This window comes from Sinohyriopsis cumingii, chromosome 18 (genome assembly GCF_028554795.1).
Source record: "Sinohyriopsis cumingii isolate HCF-2022 chromosome 18, ASM2855479v2, whole genome shotgun sequence".
Lineage (NCBI taxonomy): Eukaryota > Metazoa > Mollusca > Bivalvia > Unionida > Unionidae > Sinohyriopsis > Sinohyriopsis cumingii.
In genome coordinates, this window is record NC_142978.1 from 33,040,976 (window position 1) to 33,068,683 (window position 27,708).

Consider the following 27,708-nt stretch of genomic DNA (forward strand, 5'->3'; position numbering starts at 1 on the left):
CCATGCTTTTCTAAATATAAATTTACAGGTCTTTTCCAGGTTTATTCCAGGATGCAATTCATTTGTCAAGGTTAACATATGACCATTACTGAATGGAATTAAAGAACATTTTGGATTATAAAACATGCATTTTCCAAATATGAAGATGTTTCTATTTCAAGACTATGCAAAATATATATGTCAGAAAAGATGATCATGTACAAAACCACAAAATGAGTCACATGAAACAAATTTGACTATATTCCTATGAATTGGCATTTAAAGCCATTTCAATGTACAGAATAAAAATTCTAACTTTACTTTGCTGACCTGCATTATGTTGCTCCGTGGAAACAACACAATGAGCATAGCTTATTTTGTTTCCTTTCAAACCTTTAATTCTAAAGAATCCTAGAGCAATATATGTGCATATTATACAAAGTAAACATTTGTTATCACAATATGAAAAACCCCAACAAATGCAAAGTATTAGAATCTTATCTTGTAACATAAAAAAGTTTAACCCTGAATTTGTGTGTGCCAATAAAATCTCAAACAAGATTTTTCAACCAACTGACATTTGATCATTTAAAGACATTTACAAAAGGGTTGATTTAAATTTTGACAAAAGACCTTCAAAATTATTTTGTTGTACAAACAAGGGCTGAATTTTCTGTAAAATCAACTTCTCTTCTTGTAGTTCAATAAACCAGTTCCCAAACCTGTATTGATGCATGGGCTCTTATCGTTTCTTAATATAACATAAAAGGGATGACAACTTCCCATTTCTCCTGCAGTCCATGTTAAGATCTAAAACCAATGCTTCAAGATACAAGTCACTGCATAATAATTTCACGCCAAAGATCAGCTCATAGATTCGACATTTTTCTAATCTTCTAATCCGGGTTTCCTCAGTATATTCCAACCCAATATTCACAGTTGGACATCTAGGATGGAGTGTGAGTTCAGAACAATTACATATTTGAAATCTGCCGCCACCGTAAGATAGCTTACCAGTGGGCCTAGCAAATTTAAATTATGTTATATTGGTTTATACCTGCATGAAATTGAAAGGAAAATATTTATTTTTTCAAAAATGGCAAGTATTATAATTGTTATTTCTTTAATTCGCTGACAGAATAGACGAAACTCAGCATAGATGAAACCTGACACGGTACTAGCCATTTGCGTTAATAGTCACATGACTTCACAAATCTCAAACAACAACATCAGAAGTCCAACAGTCAAGTGATATCAACAACAAACTCCTTTCAATGTTGTTGTACAAAATTTCAATTATAATAAATGAAAGGCTGATATAATTTTGTAAAAACCCGAAACAACTCAACATTTTTATTTCAAGAACAACTACAAGAAACTTGATTCATCAAGGAGAGTAGTCTGGTTCCCTGCTTCGTATGTGCCCTGAGTGAGAGAGCACATGTTAACATGGTAGTCATGTGGTACAACAAAACTCTGGAAGTTGGTCTCGGAATAAATATAGAGAATTTTGTGCCCTTTCATTTTTGTATTTTTATTTCAACGACTTTAAATTTTGTTCTACAATATATGAAAATGAGAGTTGTGAGACTGTGTATTCTCATGTGACCAGCAATCAAAATCGCTAATACCAGCTCAAACTTTATCAGCGCATTAGTTTTATTGTCGCTCAGCAGAATAAAGACATAATGATTTTAATACTTGTATTTTCTAAGAAAAAAAATAATTTTCATATCGATTTCATGCAGGCATAAACCAATTTAACAACGTTTAAGTTTGCTAGCCATCTGCTAAGCGGCTATGCCTTAACACCACCATGTTGGCCTCTTGTGATGCTAGACTTTTTTCATACCTTCCATAAATATAAAAAATATAGATATTGAGCTGTGAAAAAAAAGTCTACTAGATGAATCCAATCCACTGAGTGTTTGGATTGTCTTAACAAATATATGTATGGCAATGATCCATACTGCAACCTCCTAATGTTCTGGTTAGAACTCGATAAATTTAACTCACAATCAGTTCAGTTACGACTCAATTACGTAACTGTGTCGGGCATCAAGTTGTGGAGAAAAATGCACAGGTTTTTCCTGACTTTCTTCAATATTTGCAAAATTCAAGGACTTTTCACGGTCGGGAAAAAAGTTATAATTTCTCCCGACTTTTTCACCAATTTCCCAGTAGCGTGGGAACATTGTTAACTCTGAGGCATCATGCCGCAGGTATGTAGCATGATGTCCCACCCATTCACATTATCCTGACACCAAGCCAATCAGTCCTAGCTCTAACCTCTTAATGCTGAGCTCCTAGCGAAGTAGCTGTTGGTACCATTTTTATAAGTCTTTGGGCTGACTCGGCTGGGGTTCGAAACCACAACATCCCACATCTGAGGTGGACGCTCTAACCACTAGACCACCAGAGCAGTCAAAATTCGAGTAAGAAAAACATAGTTCCTTGAAGGGACTGATGCTCCACTATCTTAAAAGAATTTCCAAGAATTTAGGATACATCCATTTTTTCCTATAAACTGATCGCTAATATTTTTATGTAATAAGATTTTCAAATTTGCCACTGCAAATTTGACATAACCATACAATCCCGAGAATTAATGAGTCCTGAACAAATGTGTTTTGAGAGACAGACCAACATAGCTGATATATATATCTCAACCCATGCGGATAAAAAATCTTCATACTGGGATAAAATATATTCTGTTTGTACTTAAAAGTTTAAAATACTTATATTACCATCAAAAATGCCAGGATCAACAAGGTCTACGTTTTTGTTCTTCAGCTGACGGTCAGTCAGTTTCTTCCTTCTTACAGATAAAGCAAACTTGATCCCTTCATTAACAATGTCACCTGATACAACCTGTAAAAAGATGGAAGAATTGTTTTCTGCAATGAAAATGTTCATATCACCTATAATGGGAGCACTCACCAGTTATGTACTTTTGAGAGAGTGACATATTTAAGGTAAAGCTGTTTGCATTTAAAACATGCACAATGGAGAAAATTGGGGCATACCTCTATGCTACATTAATGTAATGTGGATGATATTTCTTTGGATATTGTACTTTTGGAACTTGAACATGATTTAAGCACACTGTTAACTAAAATGACTGCTCCCTTGTGCTAAAAAATCAGCCTGAATTAGTCTAAAGTGCACTATCCATAGCAGCTATTAAAATAGGGAAATGAATTTTGCCAGACTAGACATTACAGCTTCTGAAAGTGCAATGAATGAATTACCAAATATAAAAAATGTAAAAAAAAGTTATCTGCTCTTTTTTATACAATTTACCTCTGAAGTTCAGGAAGTGAAAATCACCAAGTAGAGCTAGCACTTTTTTGAAAGGTGCACATCTGGAGTAAGGCCAAGCTGTATACTCTATAACCCATATTACACCCATCAATCATACATCACAATAAAGGGAATTAAAGGTTCTTTCAATTATACCTAAGATATACAAGGTCTTTTTTAAATAGCCAGTATAACCAGTGAGGAAAGCCAGGGAAATTCTTTTTCTTTAAAATCCTAACCCTATGCAAAATACAAGACTGTAGAGTGCCAGCTTAAAGCAAAAATAAAAATGTATGCAATTATTTTGTTTAATTTTCATATAATTATGTAAGATGTTCTGAATAAAATGGTACATTCATATTGATGCTAAGCATGAAAATAAGCCAATTATGCTCATTTTGCTCTTGCTTACATAATTTGCCATGAGGCATGTTTGTGAGTAGTGACATTAATTATGGGGAAATTAGAAGTCTTTTTCTTTAAAATCCTAACCCTATGCAAAATACGAAACTGTAGAGCGCCACCAATTTGAGTTCAGCTGTAAACTGTACTGAAGATCTGTCATTGCATAATGTACCAGCAGATCACCCATAGATACAATTTAGAAATTTCTTAACATTTTAAAATAAACTCTGTGTACCCTGTCATATTTTTTTTTTTAACTGCCTTCCCTGGGTAGCATGTATGTTTAAATAGAACAGCCTTAACAATAAAGAAAATAATAATAATAAACTTTTAGGTATAATTAATAACAATTAATATAATAAGTTTTTAATGGATAATTAATGTTAAAGAGGGTCTGTTCTTCAATAATATTGCGTCTTTAAATCATTCAAACATGTTAACTTTCCATGCATAAAGTGCTTTGACAGAAAGCGCATATTTCCAGTCTGTCAAATAATGGTTAAAGCAAATGAATGCATCCTATGTTAAACTGCCATTTATTAAATAAGGTGTCAAACAAAAAGCTTTCATATACAATGTCTGAGAACTGTTAAATATACTGTGACATCATGACATACCATATTTACTGCATATGTTGGGACACAAAAAAAATAATAATTTTTTTTGTGTTCCAGAACTTTTGGTGAATTTTTTTAAACCTATATCATGCGTCCCAAGACTTAGGAAATGAAATAAATTGTGTTCAATTTGTGCACACACCCACCCAGGCCACAGCCAGCCACACCACATGTTGCAATAAATTAGATAAATAAAATGCTTATTTGATAATAAAATGAAAGAAACTAACCTTGTACTGTTATCATTTATTCACTTTTTTGGTCAACATTAGCACATTAGCATTTTATTAAAGGAAAATTATATCCACGAACTCCGTATAAGTAGCGCATGCATCCGTAGTGTTATTGCTTTCATTTATATGCCATCTGTAGTCTTGGTCATTGACGTGAATATTGAGAAACAAATCATGTTTGGTTGTCCTCAACGTTTTGAATGTCATGAGAATGAAAACTGGATCCTACAAAATCACATACGAATGAGAGAGAGAGAGAATTATCAACCCCATTGCTCAAAAGCACCTGCCATTCATGCGTGACACAGTGTAAGGTACCAAACAACCAAGAGTGTATTATATACAGGGTAACAATATGACAATATCTCACAAACTAAAATCATTTTTAGAAATACACTCACTGTCAGTACATATGACAATCTTTTTGATTCCATGGATTAAAAAAAGTATTATTAAAGCAAGTTAATGCTGTGTGTACTATTTACACTGAAGAACTCAAAACCCGTTTGTGTCAATTATGACTACAGATGGCATATAAATGAAAGCCCAGGTGTTGTATAAAATAAACACACCTTATAGCAACCATAAACAGTAGGATATCAACTACAAAAGTTAATTTATTAGAAAGCAAGCTGACCCTGGAAACAGACTTTGGATTTCTTTTAACGTGGAGATTTTTTTCAACTATACACATGTATACAAAGTTGGCCAACATGGGGAAGCCAACTTTGATTTCTTTCTACCGGTTTTCACTGGGATTTTGAAAATAAATAGAAACAATGGAACACTGAAACGATAACTTCTCAAACATTTAAACAAAAAGTGATACCTCACAGTCTTTGCTATCACGGACATAGCATATATAAAAGTGAATAAAAATAAAACAAAATAAACAAAATTATTGATCTCCACCATTGTGAATAAGTTTGTCGTACAATACTCAAGCAGTGCAGAGGCCTTGCCTTGTGCATGGAAAGAAAATGAGTTGCTTAAAGCTTCACCTAAGAGGCCCATAGGACGACCAAAAAAGTATGCTAGAGAGGAGGAATGTGATGTAAAAGAAAAAGAACCAGCTGCAAAAATGACACAAAATTGGAGACCCCAGTCAGGAGAGAGATGATGCCTACGAAAATGATGATATCAGGCGAGGGCATTACAAGTGTTTTACATTAAAGCAGGAAGAGGAAGTTGTAAATTTCTCAAAACTGCATGGAATTCGAGTAACAGCAAGACATTTCAAAATCCCCAAACCAGCCATTGCAAACTGGTCAAAACTAGATTTTTCTCAGCAGCTGAATGAATGGGGACATTTAGCAAAGAGTGGGAGACTAGTATCATATGGCAATGAGTTAGATGGAAAAATTGCAAAGTGGGTTCTCATCCAATGCGGTCTGCAGATCACTGTTAGTGTGGACACTATATGCGCTTATGCCAAGGAATTTGTGCCAAGTGAACATCTATAAATTGAGTTTCAAGCCAGTAGGAACTGGGCAACAGGTTTTTTAAATAAACAGTTGTGGACTGGATTGTGAAAGCAGTCAAATCGTTTCATGGCAAGCCAGATCTCATCTGAAAATCATTTAAAGTTTGTGGTATTAACAATAAGTTGAATGGATGTGAGGACAATATGATAAGAGATACTGAATGTGATGGCAGCAACAGTGAAGAGGACAAATTCAATAGATTTGAGTCTGAGAAGGTTGAGTGAGCAATTAAGAATGTGGACAGATTGAAAGATTTAAATTAAATATATTAGCAGCATTCAAGTTTGTTTAGCAGTACTTGGATTGTCAGATATCACTGCTGTGTAAATAAAAGATGTTCGGTTTCAGAATTAGTATGTTTATCAATCACTCTGTACTGTCACTATCTACTGGTATCTCTCTCTCTCTCTCTCTGAAAATATTTTTACATAATTACAGTGAATAGTTTATACTGTGCTCATCAATATTTATTTTGCCAAAATAAGTCATGTAACGAGCATGAACAGCAAATAAACCTTGACATTTAATTGTAAAAAAAAACTTTGTTGAAGCATTAATTAAAACAGAAAAAGTTGAACTCGTTCTCATATACACAAACGATTCATTCTTACCTGAGCTCTTGTTCTTAGAAATTTGCATCTAGGAAGAAAAGTGTAAACAAACAACACTCACAGCATTTTTTTTTTAAAGTTTTCTTTAATTTAATTTACATTTGAGTACATTTTCCGACACGTAATTTTCGAATGATTTAAAAGGTGTCCCACAACTTACAATCAACAAAAAAATGATGTGTCCCAGAACATACAATGCACAAAAAAATTACTTTTAAAATAAACTTATGGTGTCCCAACAAATATGATGTCCCAACATATAAGGTAAATACAGTATGTGTAATAGAAAAATTATGAAAGTTTAAGAAATATATGAAAAGCATCACACGATGAATGTACCTTGTCCAGTATTCCAAGTTTCAAGGCCTCATCTGCCATCACATGTCTCCCAGATGTGATCATGTCAATTGAACTTTTGACCCCTATTAACCTTGGCAGTCTCTGAGTACCACCAGCTCCTGGCAAAATGCCAATTTGGACTTCTGGAAATCCCACCCTAAAAATTATAATACACCACATAGTATCTTTGAATTTGTAACTATGTATATACAGCTATGTATCTATGTTGCCACACACGCCCCTTCACCATGAATCTATCTACACTCATCGAGAAAATGATCCAGCATATTTGAAATATATACATATTGTTGCATCAAATATTTCTGTGTTAAAAGTCAGTAACACACCATAACCCAATCATAGTTATGGTTTTCTTTGAGAAACACCATCAGTAGAACTTGAACTTGTGTTTTATAAAGTCTAAGTTAAGACTAAACCATGTATTCAGTTACCTGGATACATCTTAATTCACTTAGGAATGATTTTTACAAACACTGAATACAGTATATATTCACCTGTGCATTTGCAGTTGGACTTGACTTGTAAGTGAGTATATATGGTAATGATATTCAATATTTATAACAATTAACAATACAGGGCTACATGTGCCTCAAAATACCTTGTCCAAGTTGCTATGGAATCAAGATTGCATCAACTATACAATGCTTGTCATACTTCAGATCACTAAGTAGTTAATGTTCCTGACCCATAACCAAAAGGGAATGGGTTAAAATCATACCATCCGACCAGTCTGGGTCAGCTGCTGTAATGTGTCCTTAGGCAAAGCACTACTTCAATTCCAGCGCTAAAATTCTGCCCATGTTCCTGTACCGTAAAGCACCAAACCAAAACCTTGTACTCAACTTCATTTCAATTTTTAACTCAAAATGGTAAAAGGGCAAAATATGGTGAGCATTAAATGCATACCTGCAACTACAACCAATACAAAATGTTCGGGCTGTAGGTATAAAAAAAGCATCAAATTTTTTAATATTTTGCCAATGATCATATAAAAAGTAGTACCAATGTTCTGTGTAGCAGGTGCTTTTGTAAAAAAAGATATCTGCTTATAATGGTTCAATGTTTTGTTAAACCTGAAATAAAATTTACCTGCATATAAAGAACAATATTTTTGGTCACCAGTGTCCTTAAGTGACAGATTTCACTGAATGTTAATATTCTTAATAAATTCAGACACTGTTTGGTCTCTCAGATGCTGCAAACTGGAGAACCTATAAAAAAAAAACCCACAACATTAGATGGGTACATATTCGTTTGTACACTCGCATGTGCCAGACAAGGATTGAAACCCAGGATTTTTTAGCCAAAGCAATCATATTACTGCTGTGCATTCCTCTCTAGGCTTACTTAATGCACAAAGCTGAGTACATTTTCTGCATGAACCTAACGAAACAGAGACCAGATTCCTACCTGCATGATGAATGCCCTATTCTATAGTGACAAAACAAGGCAACTTCCAGCCCACCTCCCAAGGCAGTGCCAGTTATGGCTGCCACTACTGGCTTCCTGCTGTTCTCTATGATGTTACCAGCATCAACTATTGAAGTTGTACCTGAAACACAAATATTCTCAAAACTTTAACCGTGGATCCAAATGAGATTAATCCAAAATGTTATTGAGGGGTGAGGGATTTTAATTTCCAATGCTGCATTTTACAAAACTGGAAATGAAAAGACTTATTTCCAAAGTTAATCCCAATTATAATTATGTGTTTCATTAATAACTGCCATCTAAAACTATATATATATATATATATATATATATATATATATATATATATATATATATATATATATATATATATATATAAATATATAGATATATATATAGATATATATAGATAGACTGGCCCAGGGCTGGTGACTTAAATAGACTCACAAGCCCTGACTGAAATTCCACAAGCCCAGACTCCAATTTCCATGTGCCTAAAATTTCCAATTTTTAATATTGTCACACAATGATGCAATAGCTACAATTTAAATATAAATTGAATAGGGTTCAAAATGGCTTGAAGGTAATGCAAGTGTCATTAGTATTCATCCCTACACTCACCAGGGACTGGATGGTTGACATATGTCAATGTGTTGTTTGCAGTATGTGTAAAGAATTAATAGCTCCACCCCCACCCCTTATCTTTATTTTGGCTGGTGTGCTTCACAAAGTAAAATCCATAACCCAAAAGTTCTGAACTTATTTTTGTTATGCTTTGCTGATAGCTAACTGCTTAATAAATTGGCTTCAGAAATGAAGTACACCTGAACACTATTCCGACAAATGAAATGATCATGCTTTGCATTCTATATATGCAGTAAAATCTGACTTCAAAGTAACATTACCGCTGTTCACAAACTTGTCAAAAATATAATACATGTGGCTTAAAAAATCACATTTAAGGCAATATTATGCAATAACTTTTGGCCCTGTACACACCTCGAGCATCTCTGATTTACCTAAAATGGGTTGTTCCATTTCATGATCCTATGTAAATTAGCACAATGGACTCACCTGCTGAAGCCTTCAAGCGCATCTCACTAGCTACTGTCAACCAATTAAGTAATAGGTGAAATGGTGATTTATACCTGGCCATTTCACCTGTAATTGCTGCTATTTAAACTGCCCAAGGGATAGTTTTACATCAGCTCCAATCATGACTGTTTACTGTTTATGCATGCTACATGTAACGGGCACATAATGAAAGTAGTGTTGGGGGGGGGGTATTTTTGAAGATAGTGAAAAATATTTTTCTCGAAACATGACCGTGTCATGGGGTTGGGAGTACAAAATTGTATTTTTAGTATGACACACTCAAGGTTTCTTCAGGCAAATTAGATTTGTTTCAACAAGCCCAGCATGCATCTCACTTTGAATACAGGACAGGCCCAATCTAAACTTGGAGGGGAGCAAGATGTCTGGATATGTGAATTATTTGTAGCACTGATATATATATATATATATATATATATATATATATGTACACACACACACATCCAGTCTACATTTTCAAGACAAGTTATTCAATATTGAGTTCATACTTCCTGGTGTATAATCATAATCCGAAGTAACAAACCTGGATGCATGCTTCTGGATTTTTTCAATTTCATCTTCTAAAACGTACGACTGTGGGTCACAAACCATATAAGGATATTCTAAAATAGGTCAAATTAATCCCTTGCAGGCTAATTCTTTCAGTTTCTGGGCAAGATGACAGGTTATCTTAAAAGGGCCAAGTTCAACTGGTTTAATGAATAAGTCTGATTTGGAGCTTCCTTTTCAGATCAACAGTGATTGTAACCGTAAATATTTTATTTGAGGTTGTCTAAAGTAGTATTTTCCAATGAATATGAAATACTTGTTTTATCATTGTGGCATATCTTTCATGCTTTTTGTAATTTTGATTAATATGGTGCATTTTTGGGGGTTGGAACTGCATTCCCCATTTTTGTGCCCACTTATTTTGTGATATACTAGTATCCTGCTTGAATTTGATTGCTGTGTAGCATACAGTCATTTGCTAAAAGGCTGTGTAGCATACAGTCATTTGCTAAGAGGCTGTGTAGCATACAGTCATTTGCTAAGAGGCTGTGTAGCATAAAGTCATTTGCTAAGAGGCTGTGTAGCATAAAGTCATTTGCTAAGAGGCTGTGTAGCATACAGTCATTTGCTAAGAAGCAAATTTCTGACTCAGTTTCAATCAAGAAATCATCGAGTGCAAGGAAAAGAGCACTGGTCCAAGTACCAAGTACTGTATCTTGCAGTACTCCCAAAGCTACTTTGGACCAAGCTAATTTAGAACTATTTACCACCACATGTTGTTTCTGGAAGCATAATAAAGAGTCTATGCCTGCAATTCAATAATGAAACAGCTGATCCTTTAACAATTCAGGGACAGTGTCAAAAACTTTTTCAAATACAAAAACATTTAGCTCAATCATCAATAACACAACATAGTTGTGTTTCTCAGCTGCATAATTTCTGGTAGACATGTTGATTATCGCAGGGACAAGCTCTTCAGCATTTGCTGCTGTTGTCTCAATCATTAATTGTCATCCTAACATCCAGCATTCCTGTCATTACAACAAGATGTCCTGCATTTGCTTTTGGAGTCTCTATCATTTATGGTCATCCTACCCTCCAGAACTCCCATCATGGAGACAAGATGTCCAGCATTTGCTTTTGGAGTCTCTATCATTTATGGTCATCCTACCCTCCAGAACTCCCATCATGGAAACAAGATGCCCAGCATTCACTTTTGGTGTCTCTATCATTTATGGTCATCCTACCCTCCAGAACTCCCATCATGGAGACAAGATCTCCAGCATTTTGACTGGAGTCTAATACATAAACTATCCTACCTCCATAAAGGGGACAATATCTGTCCCATTTTAGACATCAGTTGAAGTGGGCATTCATCTTAGAGTAGATAATGTACAGTGCCTCAAAATTTACCGTATCATTAAATTAAATTAAATAAAAATTAAATTCCCAGAACCTCTTATTTCTGTGCTAGTAAACTCCTTGATATCGGCGCCAGCTGAGAAAGTGTTTCCACTGCCACAAATGACAATGCATTTTATGGCACGATCATCTAATGCCCTCTGAACTGCACTTGCTAATCCACTACGAACTGCAGAGCTGCAATGTATAAATTCATTATTAACATGTAAATAAACATGCTTCTTACTACAATTTCAAACTCAATCAACTGGTAACAACTAATATCATTTGAGAATATTTATGAAGTCTGCTTTCTCTTTAAGTAAAATCAAATTCCATTATTTGATAGTCCTCATACATGGTGGATAACTGATTGATTGATTGATTGATTGATTACATTAAACCTGTACTTCATAAGTTGCAAATCTATCATGATAACTACTGGGCACTCAAAACTCTCATATTTAATGAAATATTAATTATGCATTTTATCTGGGCACTCTGTCGCTCAAGAGAATCAAAATAATAGCATCCTAGGTGACTTTTTGTTAAAGTCATGAATATTAACATTAATGCCTGCCACACTTGTTTAATACACTATCCTCTATCCCTACATCTTTGCTAGCCAAGGTTCTGATAAGTTAAACCCAATCTACACCTTGGCAGATCAAACAGCTATATTGGTGCTTTGTCTTAGTGACATCTATTGGATTTCATGTGTTGCCTCCTTTAGTATATATTGCCAACTAACCAACAGTGTGGTGCATTGTACAGCCACCAAAATAGTGGATGCAATGAACTTTAAAAAAAAATTACTTTGTAAGTTTAACATCGAAACTATGACTCTGTACCAGAAGAAAGCCATTACAGGTATATTTGAGTGAAAGGTATTTGTGCAAACATGGACCAACACTCGAAAATGGCATATTTATCAGTCCATTCAAACTGTGTGCTCCCCTTGTCTCGATTCTGTTGGAACAGTGTTCAAATTTGAACAATTTAATTTTGATTGGATGCAGTGCCACCGAAATTCACAGACTCGAAGCTCAAAAATATCTGCTCAATATGCCAAGGTGTAGATAGGGTTATCGGTTATTGGAACCTTGGCTAGTGAAGATGCAACAGTTAAATGACCCAAGTCCCCTGGTCTTTACTGATGCATCCTGGCAATGTACATAAATAAGACACATTTTTATTAAATAAATTCTGTCATCACTGAATGCAGCAGAGAGCAACTGTACAGTAACAAATTTAATGGTGGATGGTTCTTCCTTAGAAATATTGGATTTGGAGCAGCTCATGACTAACGATTATGTGTACGGACTTTTGAACAAAAAATGACATGTTTAACCCATGTACTATAAACTGGAACACACTGAACATCAGTAATGTTTTAATAACCAACATGTATCAGTCCAGCATCAGATGAACTCAAACTAGCTAATGCATGAGTGCAAAATGTCCACCGCTGAAATGCAGTTTGTACAACTGCTTTCTGCCCTGGTCAAACAACGCACATGAAAAAAAATCTATCTTTAAAAAACCCATCTGTCTGAAAATCACGTGTGTACATGTCCCTGGGAAAATACTCAAATCTCACAGAATACTTTGCCACACCTAAAAGACTGTGCCTAGAACATATATCACAGGTATCAATAAGTAAACTGTGCATTTACAACAATCCAACCTACATAATCTTAAAATAATTATAATTTGTCTCAGTATAAGTTGTATTTTGTAAGTAATAATTTTTACTTTTTATTTCGCTACAACTTCACAGGTACATAACATACCAAACAAATCATATTATTATACAAACAATCATGCATGTAACAATCATGTTCCAATAAAATTATATACCGTATATACTCGCTTATAAGTTGAGTCTAACTGCAAACATAGATATTGATCTGCTGTAGCATAATGCATCTGCAGATCAGAGTCTGTTTTTCTACTGATCACTCCATGCAAACTGCAAAGACCCTAATCTGCCAGTGCATTATATGACAGTAGATCTGGGTCTGTGCAGTTTGCAGTTGGGCTCTTCTTATAAGTGAGTATATGCAGTGCTCCACATCTGCATTGTTGCTTTGTATTTAGATCAAGCTCGGATTTCAATACTTGTGTTGTGTAGTGAACAAGTTAGTTCTGATTGGTGGTTATTGTTATACTGAGGACTTGAACAAACAAAATCCTTCAGTCAGAATTGAATGTAACATATTTCACTGCATGGCACACCAGAAGTGTTGCCCTCATATTCAAATAGAAAAAATGATAAGCAATGGTGAAACTTTGTGTAAGTGGTTATTAAATGATCAATAAAGTGTTTATTAAATAATCGGTAAAGTACTTAAATCATACATGGTGAACAAATCTTGAATGTCTTCTATATGTTGATATTTGTTAACAGTACGAGCTGAGCATTCTGGTGGGATAAAATAATAAGCTTGAAGCGGGGTAGGGGATTTTAATCCAAGTTTAGTCACTTTGTGTTTGCTAATTTGTAGGTGTGTTTTCAACAGTTTTTATTTGTTACCAGCATAAATAAGTGCAAGTGCATGCTACAGATGAATTATCAATATAAAGAATAAAAAGGCAAATGACAATAATTATTCATGACTGCAAAAGATTAAAGTAACTTATACAAAAGTATCATTTTGTATTGAATTTTTGCCCCTTTTATCGATGTGAGGATATTGATAAATTGGTATATCAATTAATCATTTCCCTCTTTTTAATTTTGCAACTTTGTGTAAAAAATGGAGTTTGAATTTTCAGTTTTTTTTTTTCTACTAAAGTCGACAAATTTTTCTAAATTACAGAACAGCTTATTTGTGTATGATGCGCATTGATCTCCTTTGGAATCACAAACATGCTTTTTTAGTCCCCCCCTCAACACTATGGAACTTGAAAGTTCAGCAGTATGACGTGCATTTGTGATTCGGATTTTTAACATGGTTTTCAAATTTGTTCAGACATTTTGCTACGGTATCTGCAGTGTGGCAGTTTATAGTGCACTGCAAGATGCATTGCAAAACGAAAACAGCATGTGATACGTTTTACAATGTAGGACTAGGCGCAGACGTGTAGCATCATCTCCCACCTAGTCCACATTATTCCTAACACAGGTCGACCAGTCCTATCACTAAACACTTAATACTGAGCAGCAAACAATGCAGCTGCTGGTACCATTTTAAAAAAGTAAATCTTCAGTATTATTCGGCGGGGTTGCAACCCGCGACCTTCCGCATTCTAGGCGCACGCTTTAGCCACTTAGGCCATCAAAGCAGTTGGAAGTTAGCTACAATGTCGTAGCCTCAACTTGATTTGTTGTGGTTGAGGTTGGAGTAAGGGTACTAATATTAGTACTAGGTTGGAAGTATGATGTGCACGTTGAGTTCAACTAAAGGAATCTGGCGTTTTATCAGTAAGGTACGGCAAAATTTCTGACAACATGAAATCACCTTATTGGTAATATAAATGAACATTCATTTATATTACCGATAAGGTGATTTCATGTCAGAGATTTCCTTATTGATAAAACGTCAGACACTGGACATCTGTGGTTCAACTCAAATTCAACAATGAATCTATCTTGAACACAGAGGCTCGTTACAAAGAAAATTAAGGGATGGGGGTTCTAACCTGTAATAATATAACACTTATTACAGGTTAGAACCCCCATCCCTAGTCCTACATGTAAGACCTGACGCTGACATTTATTTATTTACAAAATCAACATGTGCTATGTCTTACATGTAGGACTACCCATCCCTTGATTTTCTTTGTAACGAGCCCCTATGATCTTGAACGTTTTTGCAACTTGGCATACTCCATATAATTTCATCTTATAACCTTAATGAATTGACAGGAGGGTTATTCAGAGTAATAACTGCTGTCTCTCCATTCCGACTGTAGTCCGCCATTGATACTGAAGCTATAAAAAAAATGCATCAGTTTAACAAAACTTAGACTTCGGACCTTTCCACAAACCTACATTTTGACCTACTTTCGTTTAACAATTAGGCCGTAGCTTCGCACTGTGAGTTTTTGTTCTGACTTTTTATTTGACTATTTAGCATATATTATTAGGAAATATATATATATAGGCACATTATTATGTACGTTTGACCAGCTGATATTTGAATGCTGTGGAATTGACCAGATACGAAACTGTATACTATTTTGAAAAGCAGTGTGAAAAAGATGGAACCAGACTATGAAAATACAGAGCAGGAAACCAGACAATCCGATTCAAATCAGATTTCCACTATTACACGCGTAGGACGGCGAGATCTGATTTTAATCAAATCGGAAACCAGATAGTCTGGTAATTTTTAGTAGAAGTAGGAGAGGGCACCAGTAGGAAACAAATCTCCTTGATCAAAGTCTGTTATTATTATATATGTATTCCTGAGAAAAAAAAAATACTATTCTCAAACAAAAGCCTTGCGTGTTTTCGATGTGTGTGACTTTATTGAGAATTTTGGTGTGAAATTTTAGGTCGAGATATAAATTGCAAAGCTTTGAAACGATTGATAAAGATAAATATGAATTTCGTTTGTGTGGGCCCTTAGTATCTGGCTAAATTGTAAGACCTACATGAAATGATCAATTTATGGAATACAACTGTACCGGGATTGTCAGAGGACAAGACAGACGTTTCCTAGATAAAAGAGTATCTAGCAGGGTGAATGTAAATTTACTGTCATGGTCGTACGCAATAACATATGCCTAATCCGGGTGTTCTAATTGTTGACAGGAGTACAGGGGGCTCTGGATAGAGGGAGTACCTTTGTTGTCTGGCAGCTACACTCTCTGAGAGGACGGACGCACTGGTCCAAATCCGTCTCCCAAATCTCTCCCGTCTGCCTCCAAGAAGGAACAATTCCCGGCATAGTCCAGTACACCGATTCACCTGGCAGGACAAACGACGTTGAGGGGGTGGTGTTAACACTGCATCACTAGGCGTATGAACTTCTACAGGAAAGTCACCGGCTAGGGTGGAAGGTCTCTAGATCAACGGCCAAGTGGTCGGGACCAGGGCGCACCATATCTGTTAGTAACTTGCGGCTGTGACCGACCAGCTACGGTTCGAAATAGCAGGGAAGGCTGATCTCTTTAGCCATGTTTGGTATCTGCCTATGAGTGGGAAAATCCGATATAAAACATAGAGCCTGTGGACATCGCTGTCCCCGTCCTGGCTTGCTAGGCCATGTCAGATGAACACCAGGCTTAAAGGGGAGAGGGGGACCAGTTTGCGCAGACTGCGCTCCACCTAAAAGCTCCATTGCGCAGACATGAAGAAACTGTCTACTGTTTGCGTTCTGCTCAATCAAGCTCTGCAGCCAGAGCACACTGAATCGGAATATTTGTAAAGTAAATGGTGCCCTGTCCGCCACTTTCTTTCCCTCAGGATTCGCCAGCCGGTAGTCATTGCCTTACAAGCGGAAGGACAACAGACAACCCTGCTACAATCAACGCGGCATCAACATGCTGTCAGTATCCGTCAAAGACCTTGCCTGAATTTTGCCGTATCGTCTTGTGCACCACATCGATCAAGAGCTCTGGCCTGAGAGTCAGTGTGGCTTCAGGAAAGGCCTTTGGAAGATCATGGGAAATATTGGTTGCTCAGATAATTTCCTAACGATGGTTCGGCAGTTCCATAATGCATGCTTGCTCGTGTTGTGGATGGCGATGAGTAATCTGAACTATTCCCAGCCACCAATAGAGTCAAGCAAGACTGATGCCCCAACCCTCATTAGTATAATGTTCTTTGCCAAACTTGCTGATTCCTTCCGTAATATGACAGTGAGATTGACATCCGATACTGGACTGACGGAAAGCTGTTCAATCAGAAAAAAAACTACAAGCGAAGAAGAAGTCACATGAAGTGTCTGTTCTTGATCCCCTATTTGATAATAACTGTTCCTGAATGCTAAATTTAAATCTGACATAGAGCACAGTATTGACCATTTCTCTTCAGCTGGTGGCATTTTCGGTCCCACAATAAGATTCATTAAGGCAGAGGTGATGCACCGACCTGCACAAGGAAAGTTTTACATAGAGCCTACCATCACAGTAAATGACCAAGCCCTCGAGGTAATGAATACGTTTACCTTTATCATCAGCACACTGTCACATGCATTCCACATCGATGATGAAACCAACGTCAATATTGCTAACGTAATCGTGGCTTTGGCAGACTACAAACATATTTGTGGTATGTTTGCGAAACTTGAAAGCCGTTAAAGAAGCTGAACTATTTTCACGTGGGCTGTCTGAGGAAACTAAGAAGGCTTAGATGGCAGGATATGGTCTCGGTTATTGAGGGTCTCACACGAGCAGGCATTCCAAAAATCCACATTGTATTGATGAAATCAAAGTTGAAAAATGGGTAGGTCATGTCACCACGATATCATAATAGCGATGTCAGAAAATCTGATCTTCTACGACCAACTTAAGGAGGGAAGGCGATCTTCGACCAGTCAAGTGCGTCAAAGACAGTTCAGAGCACAGTCTAATCGGCCACTCTCATACTCACAGAAACCAAACCACTGGCATCTTAGTGATTACGTCACAAACAGGAGAAAGGACAGGCAGGATGTGCGATTGCATGAAGGCTCATAGTCTCCTAGTTTAATATCCAAACTGAGCGAAGCGGACGGCTACAAGGCAAAAACTGCCCAAAAACCTAATTGTTGCCAAAATGAAAACAGGAGAAAGTGAAACAGGCTTTTGTTGATGAACTGTTTAGCCAGTTGGATATAATCGGTACAAACCTCGAGAATGTCGAGGTTAAAAGGGCATACTACAGAGACTGTGTACTGAACTGCATCCAAAACACTCGGTCTTACCACACATAAACATCAAAATTGGTTTGGTGAGAACGATGCTGTCATATTGAGACTTCTGAATAAGAAACATCTACTACATAAGGTTTATCTAGAAGACAGCAATTTATCATTAAAGTAGGCAGCATTCAACAACATCAACGTGACAGTTCAATGCAAACTAGGAGAATTGCAAAACTTCTGGCTGAACAATAAGGCATATGGCATATGCGATTCAGTCCTACACAGAAAGGAATGATATAAAGAACTAATGTATGCTTTAAAAACAATCTAAGGGCCAAATGCATCAGGAACTCCTATACTGACTGCTGACAGCACCACATGCTCACTCACGAAGAATAGATACTCCAGAGATGGACGGTACACTTCAGCCACATCCTCAATCAGCTTATCGACTGCCCCAAGTGGAAATAAACATATCACTTGCTGATGGTCCAGAGCTCACCGAAACTCTGAATGAAAGCAATCTACCTGCTGTCAAATGGAAAAGCACATTTAAGAGATGTGCTACCAGCAGAGGTCTACAAAGCCGACGGCTCGCATAAGGCAAGGTAACTGACTGAAGTTTTCCAATCATCAATACCCCAGGCTTATAAGGATGCATTTATCGTCTACTTGTAAAAGCGGAAAGGAAACATGCAGTCACCATGCTATCAATAGCTGTCAAAATTCTTGTCTTATTTCTGTTGAATCGTCCTGTGCATCACGTCGATCAATGGCTCCAGCCTGAGAATAAGTTTGGCTTCAGGAAAGGACGAGGGACCATAGACACTGTGTTTCCAGCTCGTCAGCTCTAGAAGAAATGTCAGGAATAGAAACCCAACATGTACACAACATTCATGGACGCAACAAAAACCCTTGACACAGTCAGCACTGGTGGTGCTTGGAAGAGGATGGGAAAATTTGGCTACTCTAACAGCATAGAGAAATTCATCAAGATGGTTCGGCAATTCCATGACGGTGTGCTTGATAGTGTTGTGGATGGCGATGAGTAAACTGAACCGTTCCCTGTCACGAATAGGGTCACACAAGACTTCCATGGCCTCAACCTTCATCAGGTCCGTCGTGCTTACCGATAACTTCTGTGACTATAACACTGGGATCGACATCAGATATCGGACTGATGACACGCTGTTCAATCTGAGATGACTACAGGCGAAGACTAAGTCACTGTTACGTACAATACACATCGATGATGAAACCAATGCCAGCATTGCCAAAGCATGTTTGGCATTTGACAGACTATTTGCAACTGTGTCGGAGCACAAAAGTAGTATATGGGGGCTGTTTAGGATCTTGGAACTGCAGTCAAAAAGGTTGTGGGGCTGTTTATGGTCTATGGGAAATTTAACATGGGGCAAAACCTTGAGGTTGTATATGGTCATTGGGAGTCCCAGTCAAAAAGGTGTCCCGGTACTATGGGGTCTATGTGAACTTAACATGGGCGGGCATGTATAGGGACAATGGGAATTTAACATGGGAATGTCACCTGGGGAAGTGAAAATGGGTGACATCTGGACATGAAATAAACCTATTTACAAGTTATTTAGTTCTTGGTTCTAGTAAACTACTTCTTAAAATTAAAGTTCACGCCTTTTTAAAAATCACTTCATATAAAAAGAATTTACATTAAATGTTTATTTATAAGAAAAAGCTCAAACAAAGCAAGTAACACATAATCAAATAGGACAAAGTGTTCATATTTCTCTCTATATCCGTCACACACGTTGTTTCAAATCTGGGCAGCTACCACTTGTTTCCTAGCGTATATGTTTCCCATCACGTACTCCCTTTCATTCGTAAATCTGCTGTTATGTACATCGTGCTAGGTACACTTATCAGTAAGCAGATCAAGTGCAGTCATAGTCTGAGTTTCATCTGACCAATGCCACCTCATTTTTGATAGATGGACATTTATGTTGGGGTGTAGGGTCAGAGTCCATTCCCTATCGAAAACTTGGAATTCGCCGACACCTTTTGGCGTCGGCATGGGGTAGCCGTTTACTAGCCGGCCCAGCAAACTTGAACGGCCTTTCATCGAGATATACCTCCATGAAATCGATAGGAATATGATTTGTTAATCCGCTGACAGACGAGACAAAAACACGTCGTTGCTGAAATTTGACCTGGATCTGGCCACTTGCATTCCGGGTCACATGACTATACAATCTCGCAACCTACATGTCGATGACATCAGAGGTCATATCGTCATGTGATATCAACAATAAACAAATTTCCAAAGTTGTTGTACATAGAATCTGGACATATTATATAGAAGTCAATTAACGTTTGTAAATAAATATAATGCACACTTAATTCACAACATATTTATCCTGAAAACAACGACCAGAAACCTGTCGGTATCGCAGCATGGTGGAGAAAACCTTTTTCAAGAGGTACCGAGCACGTGTCAGCGATATTTTTGTTCGTGTCACGTGACGACCACACTGAGTGTGTGTGTGTGTGATTAGGATTTTTAACGTAACTTTAACAAAAAATCAGTCATATCGCTACGATGTCTGCAGTGTGGCAGTTTATAGTGATGTCTAGCACTGGAGCATCATGCCATAAACATGTAGCATGATGTCCCACCCATTCACATTATCCTGACACAAGGCCGACCAGTCCTAACACTAACCTTTTAATGCTGAGCTCCAAGTGAGGCAGCTTTTAGTACCATTTTTGTAAGTCTTTGGTACGAGTCGGCCAGGGATATTTACAGATTTTCGGTCGATGTTTTCACAATCAATATTTTGAGAAGTTTATTGGGTTTTTTTTCTTCATTTTTCTATAAAGAAAATTATGTGACTTTCATTTATATGTTCGATTTGTTTTCCATGTTCGATTTGTTTTCCTACAGAAGCACCAGAAATAGTGTATTGTTGATATCACGTGACTGTATGTCCTCTGATGTCATTGACATGTAGGTTGCGAGAGTTGTGTAGTCACGTGACTAGGAATGCAACTGGCCAGATCCAGGTAAAATTTCAGCAACGATGTACTTTAATCTCGTCTGTCAGCGGATGAAAGACTTAACGAATGCTATGATCGCAAATTCTGTGAAAATAAATCATATACCAATCGATTTCATGAAGGTATATTTTGATGAGAGGTCGATCAAGTTTGCTGGGCCGGCTAGTAAGCGGCTACTCCATGCCGACACCAAATGGTGTTGGCGAATTCCAAGTTTTCGATAGGGAATGGACGCGGACCCTACACCCCAACATACATGTCTAACTACCAAAAATGGGGTGGCAAGGGTCAGAGGAAACTCGGAGTAGTGCAGTCATCGTCTTCTTCCCACGGAGGTACAACGTATGCTATACGAATGATCAAATTTCCATCGGTGATGTTAAATTTTCTCTCATCGTCTGCACGTCTTCAATAGCCCCGAAAAGTTTGGAAGAAGTTAATTCCGCCAGTGTGCTAAACCCAAGACCTATAGGCGAGTTTAAGCTATCGTGATACACAGACAGGCTCAAACGACCTCGATATTTGACTTGGCCCTGACGTTTGAGTTCCTCTAAAAGTGAGTCAGGTAGGTCCGTAATAAAACCTGTTACTACCTCGGGTGGAATGTCAGATATGAAGTCTTTAAATTTCAAAGTGTAGGTGTAAGTTTTCGTCCTAAAATTTCTCGAAGTGGCTGTCTGTTTCATTTGGATGCTAAAATACTCCTTTAGGTCTGTTGAATCCTTTCCCTTCTTGGACGCACTTTGCTGTGACGGTATGGTGGTGAAAGATGTCAGTGATGTCTGTTCCTTCTCTTTTTTCATCTGCGTAGAGTGATTCATCTTTCTCGTCGCTTGTCCTCGCAAAGAAGTGTCGTTCTTGGAAGTCATCCCTTTTTATAATGGGTGATATCAGCATGTTCATAAGGTAAAGTCTTGTGGTCTGGAAGTTGTACAGGTTGTACGTAGTTTGTCATGTCGTTAGTACATAAACAACAAAGATGTGATACTGCATTGGTAATGTGATCGTGAGGCATAGCATCACACCTAAGTTTCTCGTTGGACTTGAGTCTTACGTTCGGAAGGATTCATCATTCTCGATTGACGTTGGTAGTTACAATGAGCTATCGGTCTTAGACGTTTTCTTTTTTCATATGGTGGCCATTATCGACGTGACCTTACGGTAAAGTGAAGTGGTTGGGAAGCCGAACTCTTCTGGTACGCGATTTGATAGGCTTTTTCCATGGGTCGACATATGATCTGGTGTGTGCGTAAACATATAATCTTGTTCTGTTCACGAGCTGTCACTTTAAAGATTTCATCCTGTCCAGACTGCAAGGATTCTTTCAATACGCCAAAGCTCACCAGTCGACTGAGAGTCAATCCTTTCACTTTACACTCCGTGTGCACTTTTCCTTATAGGTCCCGGTATTCGTAGCCGTACTCTTTAGGACCACCACTAGCAAAACTTAGAATCTTGACAAAGGGGTGCTCGTCCGTACAGGCTCCTAAACGGTCTCATTAATATGTCAGGGTGATGTTGACCCAGGTGATCGATGTAGATGCAACTGTCCGTGTCAAAGTATAGGACGCGAGCTCCTAACAGTTCTAAAGCTTCGTACAATTTTAAGCGAGCATGGGCTGTGACGTAAGATACAGTGATGACATTTCCAAATTCGTCGGTTTCTACAAAGTCCGGTTCTTCTTCGCAATTGACTAAGATCACGTCCTCACGATGTCCATGTGTTTCATGTATTTAGTTCTGTCGTGAATCATCTGGAAGTACCGGGAAGGTTCTGTAAAATACTCCGTCTTAGGTAAACAAAGTAGTTGTGCCATTTTACCCCACGAGCAATTTAACATCACTTTGGCAAACGACCGCTCTCTTCGTTTTCCTCCACGTGGTCTAAAGTGATGTCTTCCTGCTCCCAGTATTTCTCTTTTAAATTCTTTTGGTCTTCGAGAGTTTGGCACCAGGAATGTCAGCCGCTGATTTCTTGTGTCAGTTTCAAAAAAGACATCCACGGAGACTGCGAAAATGCCTTCTGAGTCTCGTCGCCCTTGTGCTACTGTTCTGTCTTGGTAAATTTCGAACACTTCTAACAGTTGGTTTCCCATATTCAGAGCTTTGAACAATTCCACGCTAACCCACGTTCCCGACAAGACGAGTTATTTCTGGGTGTGCTGACAAGGTCGATCTTGGTTGAATGTTTCGGCACAAGTACGGAACAAGGGAAATATGAGTTTTCCTTGGTAATGTTGATGCAAAACGGGATCTTACAAGTACGTGGGAGGCAAGACTTTGCCCTATACCAGTCCTTTGCATTGTCGAATGTTGTCCAGGTCGATGTGTTACGTCAGCAACGGCGGGTGCCCTGTGGAAAAGTGCCGATATCTGCACACGCAATAATACAGCGAACACACGTCCAAGTACTTTATTTCTTCTCCTTTCTTCCCATCGGCTTGGTACAGTAAACAGGTGGCATTTTTCCGTCCTCCGCACAAACAGTCCCTCGGGTTCAGCGGGTCCACCAGCTTGTAGCTTTCCACGATACGTTTAAGCTCGGGATCGGTTTTTAAACGTTGATCGTATTCGTGTTCCCATATTTTCACCACTTGGTGTTCTATCCTTGCTGTTCTAACTTCAAGCGCCGCTGACAAGTGGCATCGTACAAGTCTTCCATGGTACGTTGTAAAAACTGATTTTTAGTGTCACGTTGAGGGTATCAGAGGGGACATCCGTGATATAAACGTCCGTTAAACTCGTACACGATCTTGAGGTTTCTTAAGTCCCAACCATCCACCGAATACGTTTCGATGATCTTTTCGCCAACTATGTTTCGGGCATGTTGAGTTCATTTGTCTTTCTTGTCGCATAAGTAATGCAGCCAGCGTATGGTTTTGACCGAGTATCTGACAAGGGTCATCGTTTGAGGATTTATGACAGCCAGGGTATTTTCCGGCATGAATCGTTGGCGGTACACTAAGGAACACACTTTGATAATGGTGCAGGCTTCTTTCCAAGGATTTATTCCTCCGTGTTCCATGAACAGTTCTCGCTATTTTCCAAAGCAACGCCGTAAAATGTCTACGTCGGAACGACAATACTTTATCACTTTTTCCTGAAAGGCGAGGGTGTCCGATGAGTGAGTGTGGTACCAAACGTAGAAAGCTCCTCGTTGTTCGGTACGCATGTTGAGGTCATAGCAGTGAACCTCAGGCATCCCACTATTTTTTTTTAGTGAGTGTTTTGAACGTTCATATTCTGCATTTTAATGGACTTATGTCCACCTTACTTTAGTTTTAAATTATAAGTTTTCGGGTACTAATTTTAGGTAATTATTGTCGTTTGAATATATTTTTCTTTGCTAATGCATGTACATATACGTGGTCACCTTGACCATTTAGTCATTAATTACATAATATGACATTTCTGGTAAAATATTTCAGTATTAAATTGAAGAGCAATAAATGGTGATATTGAAAAGGATAATTCTTATTAGACAGCTTTATTTTAATATTTTTTCTTATTTTCTTAAATAAAGCTTGAATATTTAAATTTTGCCTTAAATGCACCATCGCTCTTCAGGTGAACATGAACTTGCAATATAATTTAATACTCACTAATGTAATATTTGACAAGCAGAACTATGTACAATGCTTACTTTTGTATCCTAGGGACCGCTCCGGTGGCCCAGTGGTTAGAACATCCGCCTCGGATGCGGGAAGTCGTGGGTTCGATCCCCGGCCTAGTCATAAGAAAGACTTATAAAAATGGTACCAACAGCTACCTCGCTTGGCGCTCAGGTGGCAGGGTCTAGTTTCGTAAATTGGCCCCTGGCAAATTTCTTAACTTAAGGCTATGGTGTGACCTTTTCAGCTATTATTGTTTACTATTTATAGATATGGATATATTTGTGAACTAGGTGTTTCGGGCTTGTTTTGTTCTTGAAATTAATGTCAGGCATGTACACCTTCCATAGTTGCTCTGCAGTATGTTGATAGTGAAATACCAATAGTCAACTAGGAAGAAGAGCTAGCCTCCCATAGCAGTAGACACGTAGGTTCAAGGCAAGTAGAGTATCTCAAAATCTATTCTGAATTGCATCAAACTATTTAGTAAACAATGTTTTTTCCAAAATTTTTATCCAGGGAAAGAGCTTGCGTTTGCACTGTGAGCACCACATGCTGTCAAAAATGGTCTTTGGATGTGAAAAATGCATGTATAAAAATAGGGGTTGGGGTGCATAAACTTCTGCTATGAACTGCCATTGACTTCTCTGGTCAAGTGAATACTATTCTTATGCTTTGTTTTAATATAGGTATCTAAAAATATGGACCTTTTTGACCTCACTTGTGTAATTGATTTTTTTTATACTAAGTCGCTGATTACGGTATTATATTTTTACATAAAAACTGGCCCCTGCCCCATCAGCATTAACAGGTTAGTGTTAGGACTGGTCGGCCAGGTGTCAGGATAATATGACTGTGGGGGACATCATGCTACATGTCTGCGGCAAGATGCCCCAGTGCTAGACATCACTATAAACTTTCACAATGTAGAAATCGTAGCGATATGACTGAAAAAATTGTTAAAGCTACGTTAAAAATCCAAATCACACACACAATATTCCTAGGGCTGTCAAGAACACCAAGGGTGGATTTAGGACATACGGTACTTATGATATGAAAAATGGGAACCAGCCCGAACATAAAATAGAATATATATGGGTTTGGCTGACCAGGATTGGTTAATAATGTAAGTAATGTTTTAGGAAAAAGAATCTTTTGAGAACTTATACTAGTTGTACATGAAAAAAGTAGAGACATTGTTTCATTGATGGAATTTCAGTCCTTTAACACTCTTGAGTTTGGAACACTCATTACTAAAATTAGCACCTGGCTTTGGTGCGGAATTGAAAGCGCATGCTTCAAACACATGCAGGTACAGAAAATGTCGCGGCTCATATCCTTTCTTCCACACGAAAGTTGACATCCAGGTTTCATCTATATTGATAAATATAGGTTTAACCATGAGCACTCAAAAATTTGAAGTTATTGAATTTTTAATATCATGGTGTTTGCATACGTTTACTATGGAAACCGAATTAGTACCGTTAGTCCTTCGGAATGCACCATAAATTACACTCAAAGAGCGGAAGATCTTCCGAATTTAGCGTAACATTCGGAACGTCGAGGATGGTCTGGTTTCTCAAATAGCGGAGTGCAACAAAGGGATGATACCAAGCTGGGAACTAGAAAAGATCCAAAGGCTCTCCATCAACCATTTTTATTTGCCTCGCAAAAATAGCCAAGGTAGATCGAATGTAATACGCTAAACGGGAAAGGATGTAACATTAGAAGGTACCATTATATTTTCAGATCACTAGTAACTGTGAATCCTAAATATTTTATTTTATTGAAATTTTCTGACAAAATCTTCTCTGAAACTGACCTTCTGTTTTTATGGGATTTCTTTCTTCTTTTTTACCTTATGTTGCATATTTGTTTTTTCTATAGAATCACACAGTATTCGCGTACCCTTCCGTTTGTTTCCATTACCGATTTATAAAAGATGACAAGCATCAATGAAATTAAAGAAAAAAAATGTTCAAAACTTGCTCATTTCATTCATCGGTTTATAAAATCTAACCTGATTGTCACCAGGATGTTCCTGTTTTGCGCATTTCGAACCAAATGGGAGTTTGTTTACCAAAATGGCGCATATCTGTTACAACTTAGGGAGTTACATCCCTAGAACAAATGTATGTTTAAGTTATTGTTTTTTTTCATTTTGTTCCGTCCGATAAGTTAGGCCTTTTGTTTTGTTTCAATGTTTGTTACATAGTTTTAGAAATATGAAAATTAGACGTTACAAATATTGGGTGCGGATGAAAGTTGACATCTAGAAAGCACAAAGGACAGTGAAGAAAAGACTATCCACAAGGTGACAGGTCACTGCATAGGGGCAAGTCAGAAATATTCCAAAGGATGTAAACTCATCTAAACTTAGCATACACATTGGTACCATTACAGGTTTGTTGGCCAATTGTTAAGACTTCAAAACATAAAAAAGGGAGATCGTTGCCTATTGTCTATTACATATTGGGGTAGTGTTGTAAAAGGGTAGGTACTGTAAGGATCAATTTCAGCCCATGTTCAGGTGAAACGTATATAGATAAAAGATGCTACTGTCTCTTCCTTAAATAATGTATTTCATTTTTAGCTAGGACTGTTTTTTATATAAATGAAAACAACCATTTAATAGCCAATGGTGTTCTTGTCCATTATGGTACCTATAGTCATTTATTATTGATATGTTGTCTAAAATGCCATATCATCAGGGATGTCATTTCAACTTTTTCAGTGGGGAGCCAAACTTAATGGGCTTGGTAATTTTTGTATATACGCAGCAGCAATTTTACATTTGCCCCCCCCCCATCCCTGCATATCATGCATATTTTGCTAAAACATAAA

The 27,708-nt window shown here is 37.6% G+C and overlaps 2 protein-coding genes across 6 annotated transcripts in view; one reads left to right on the top strand and one right to left on the bottom strand.

Annotated features, from left to right (window-relative positions):
- Positions 1 to 15,531, bottom strand: part of LOC149776341 (peroxisomal bifunctional enzyme-like) — a 57,014-nt gene extending 41,483 nt beyond the window's left edge. Inside the window, exons 1-5 of one of the 3 annotated variants that reach the window (XM_089942856.1) lie at positions 15,282 to 15,417; positions 11,482 to 11,624; positions 8,403 to 8,544; positions 6,972 to 7,128; positions 2,727 to 2,850 (exon numbers count right to left, since the gene is read on the bottom strand). In XM_089942856.1, the coding sequence (XP_089798982.1) occupies positions 2,727 to 2,850; positions 6,972 to 7,128; positions 8,403 to 8,544; positions 11,482 to 11,624; positions 15,282 to 15,352 (637 nt within the window). In that variant the 5' untranslated portion in view covers positions 15,353 to 15,417. The other 2 variants (XM_089942857.1, XM_089942858.1) reach the window with 2 other exon arrangements.
- Positions 15,532 to 26,437: 10,906 nt separating this feature from the next.
- Positions 26,438 to 27,708, top strand: part of LOC149776342 (F-box/LRR-repeat protein 4-like) — a 72,922-nt gene continuing 71,651 nt past the window's right edge. The window contains exon 1 of one of the 3 annotated variants that reach the window (XM_089942861.1): positions 26,438 to 26,595. The gene's annotated coding sequence lies outside the window, so the exon portion shown is untranslated. Of the gene's footprint in view, positions 26,596 to 26,881; positions 26,997 to 27,019; positions 27,186 to 27,708 lie in introns of those variants that run through there. The other 2 variants (XM_089942862.1, XM_089942863.1) reach the window with 2 other exon arrangements.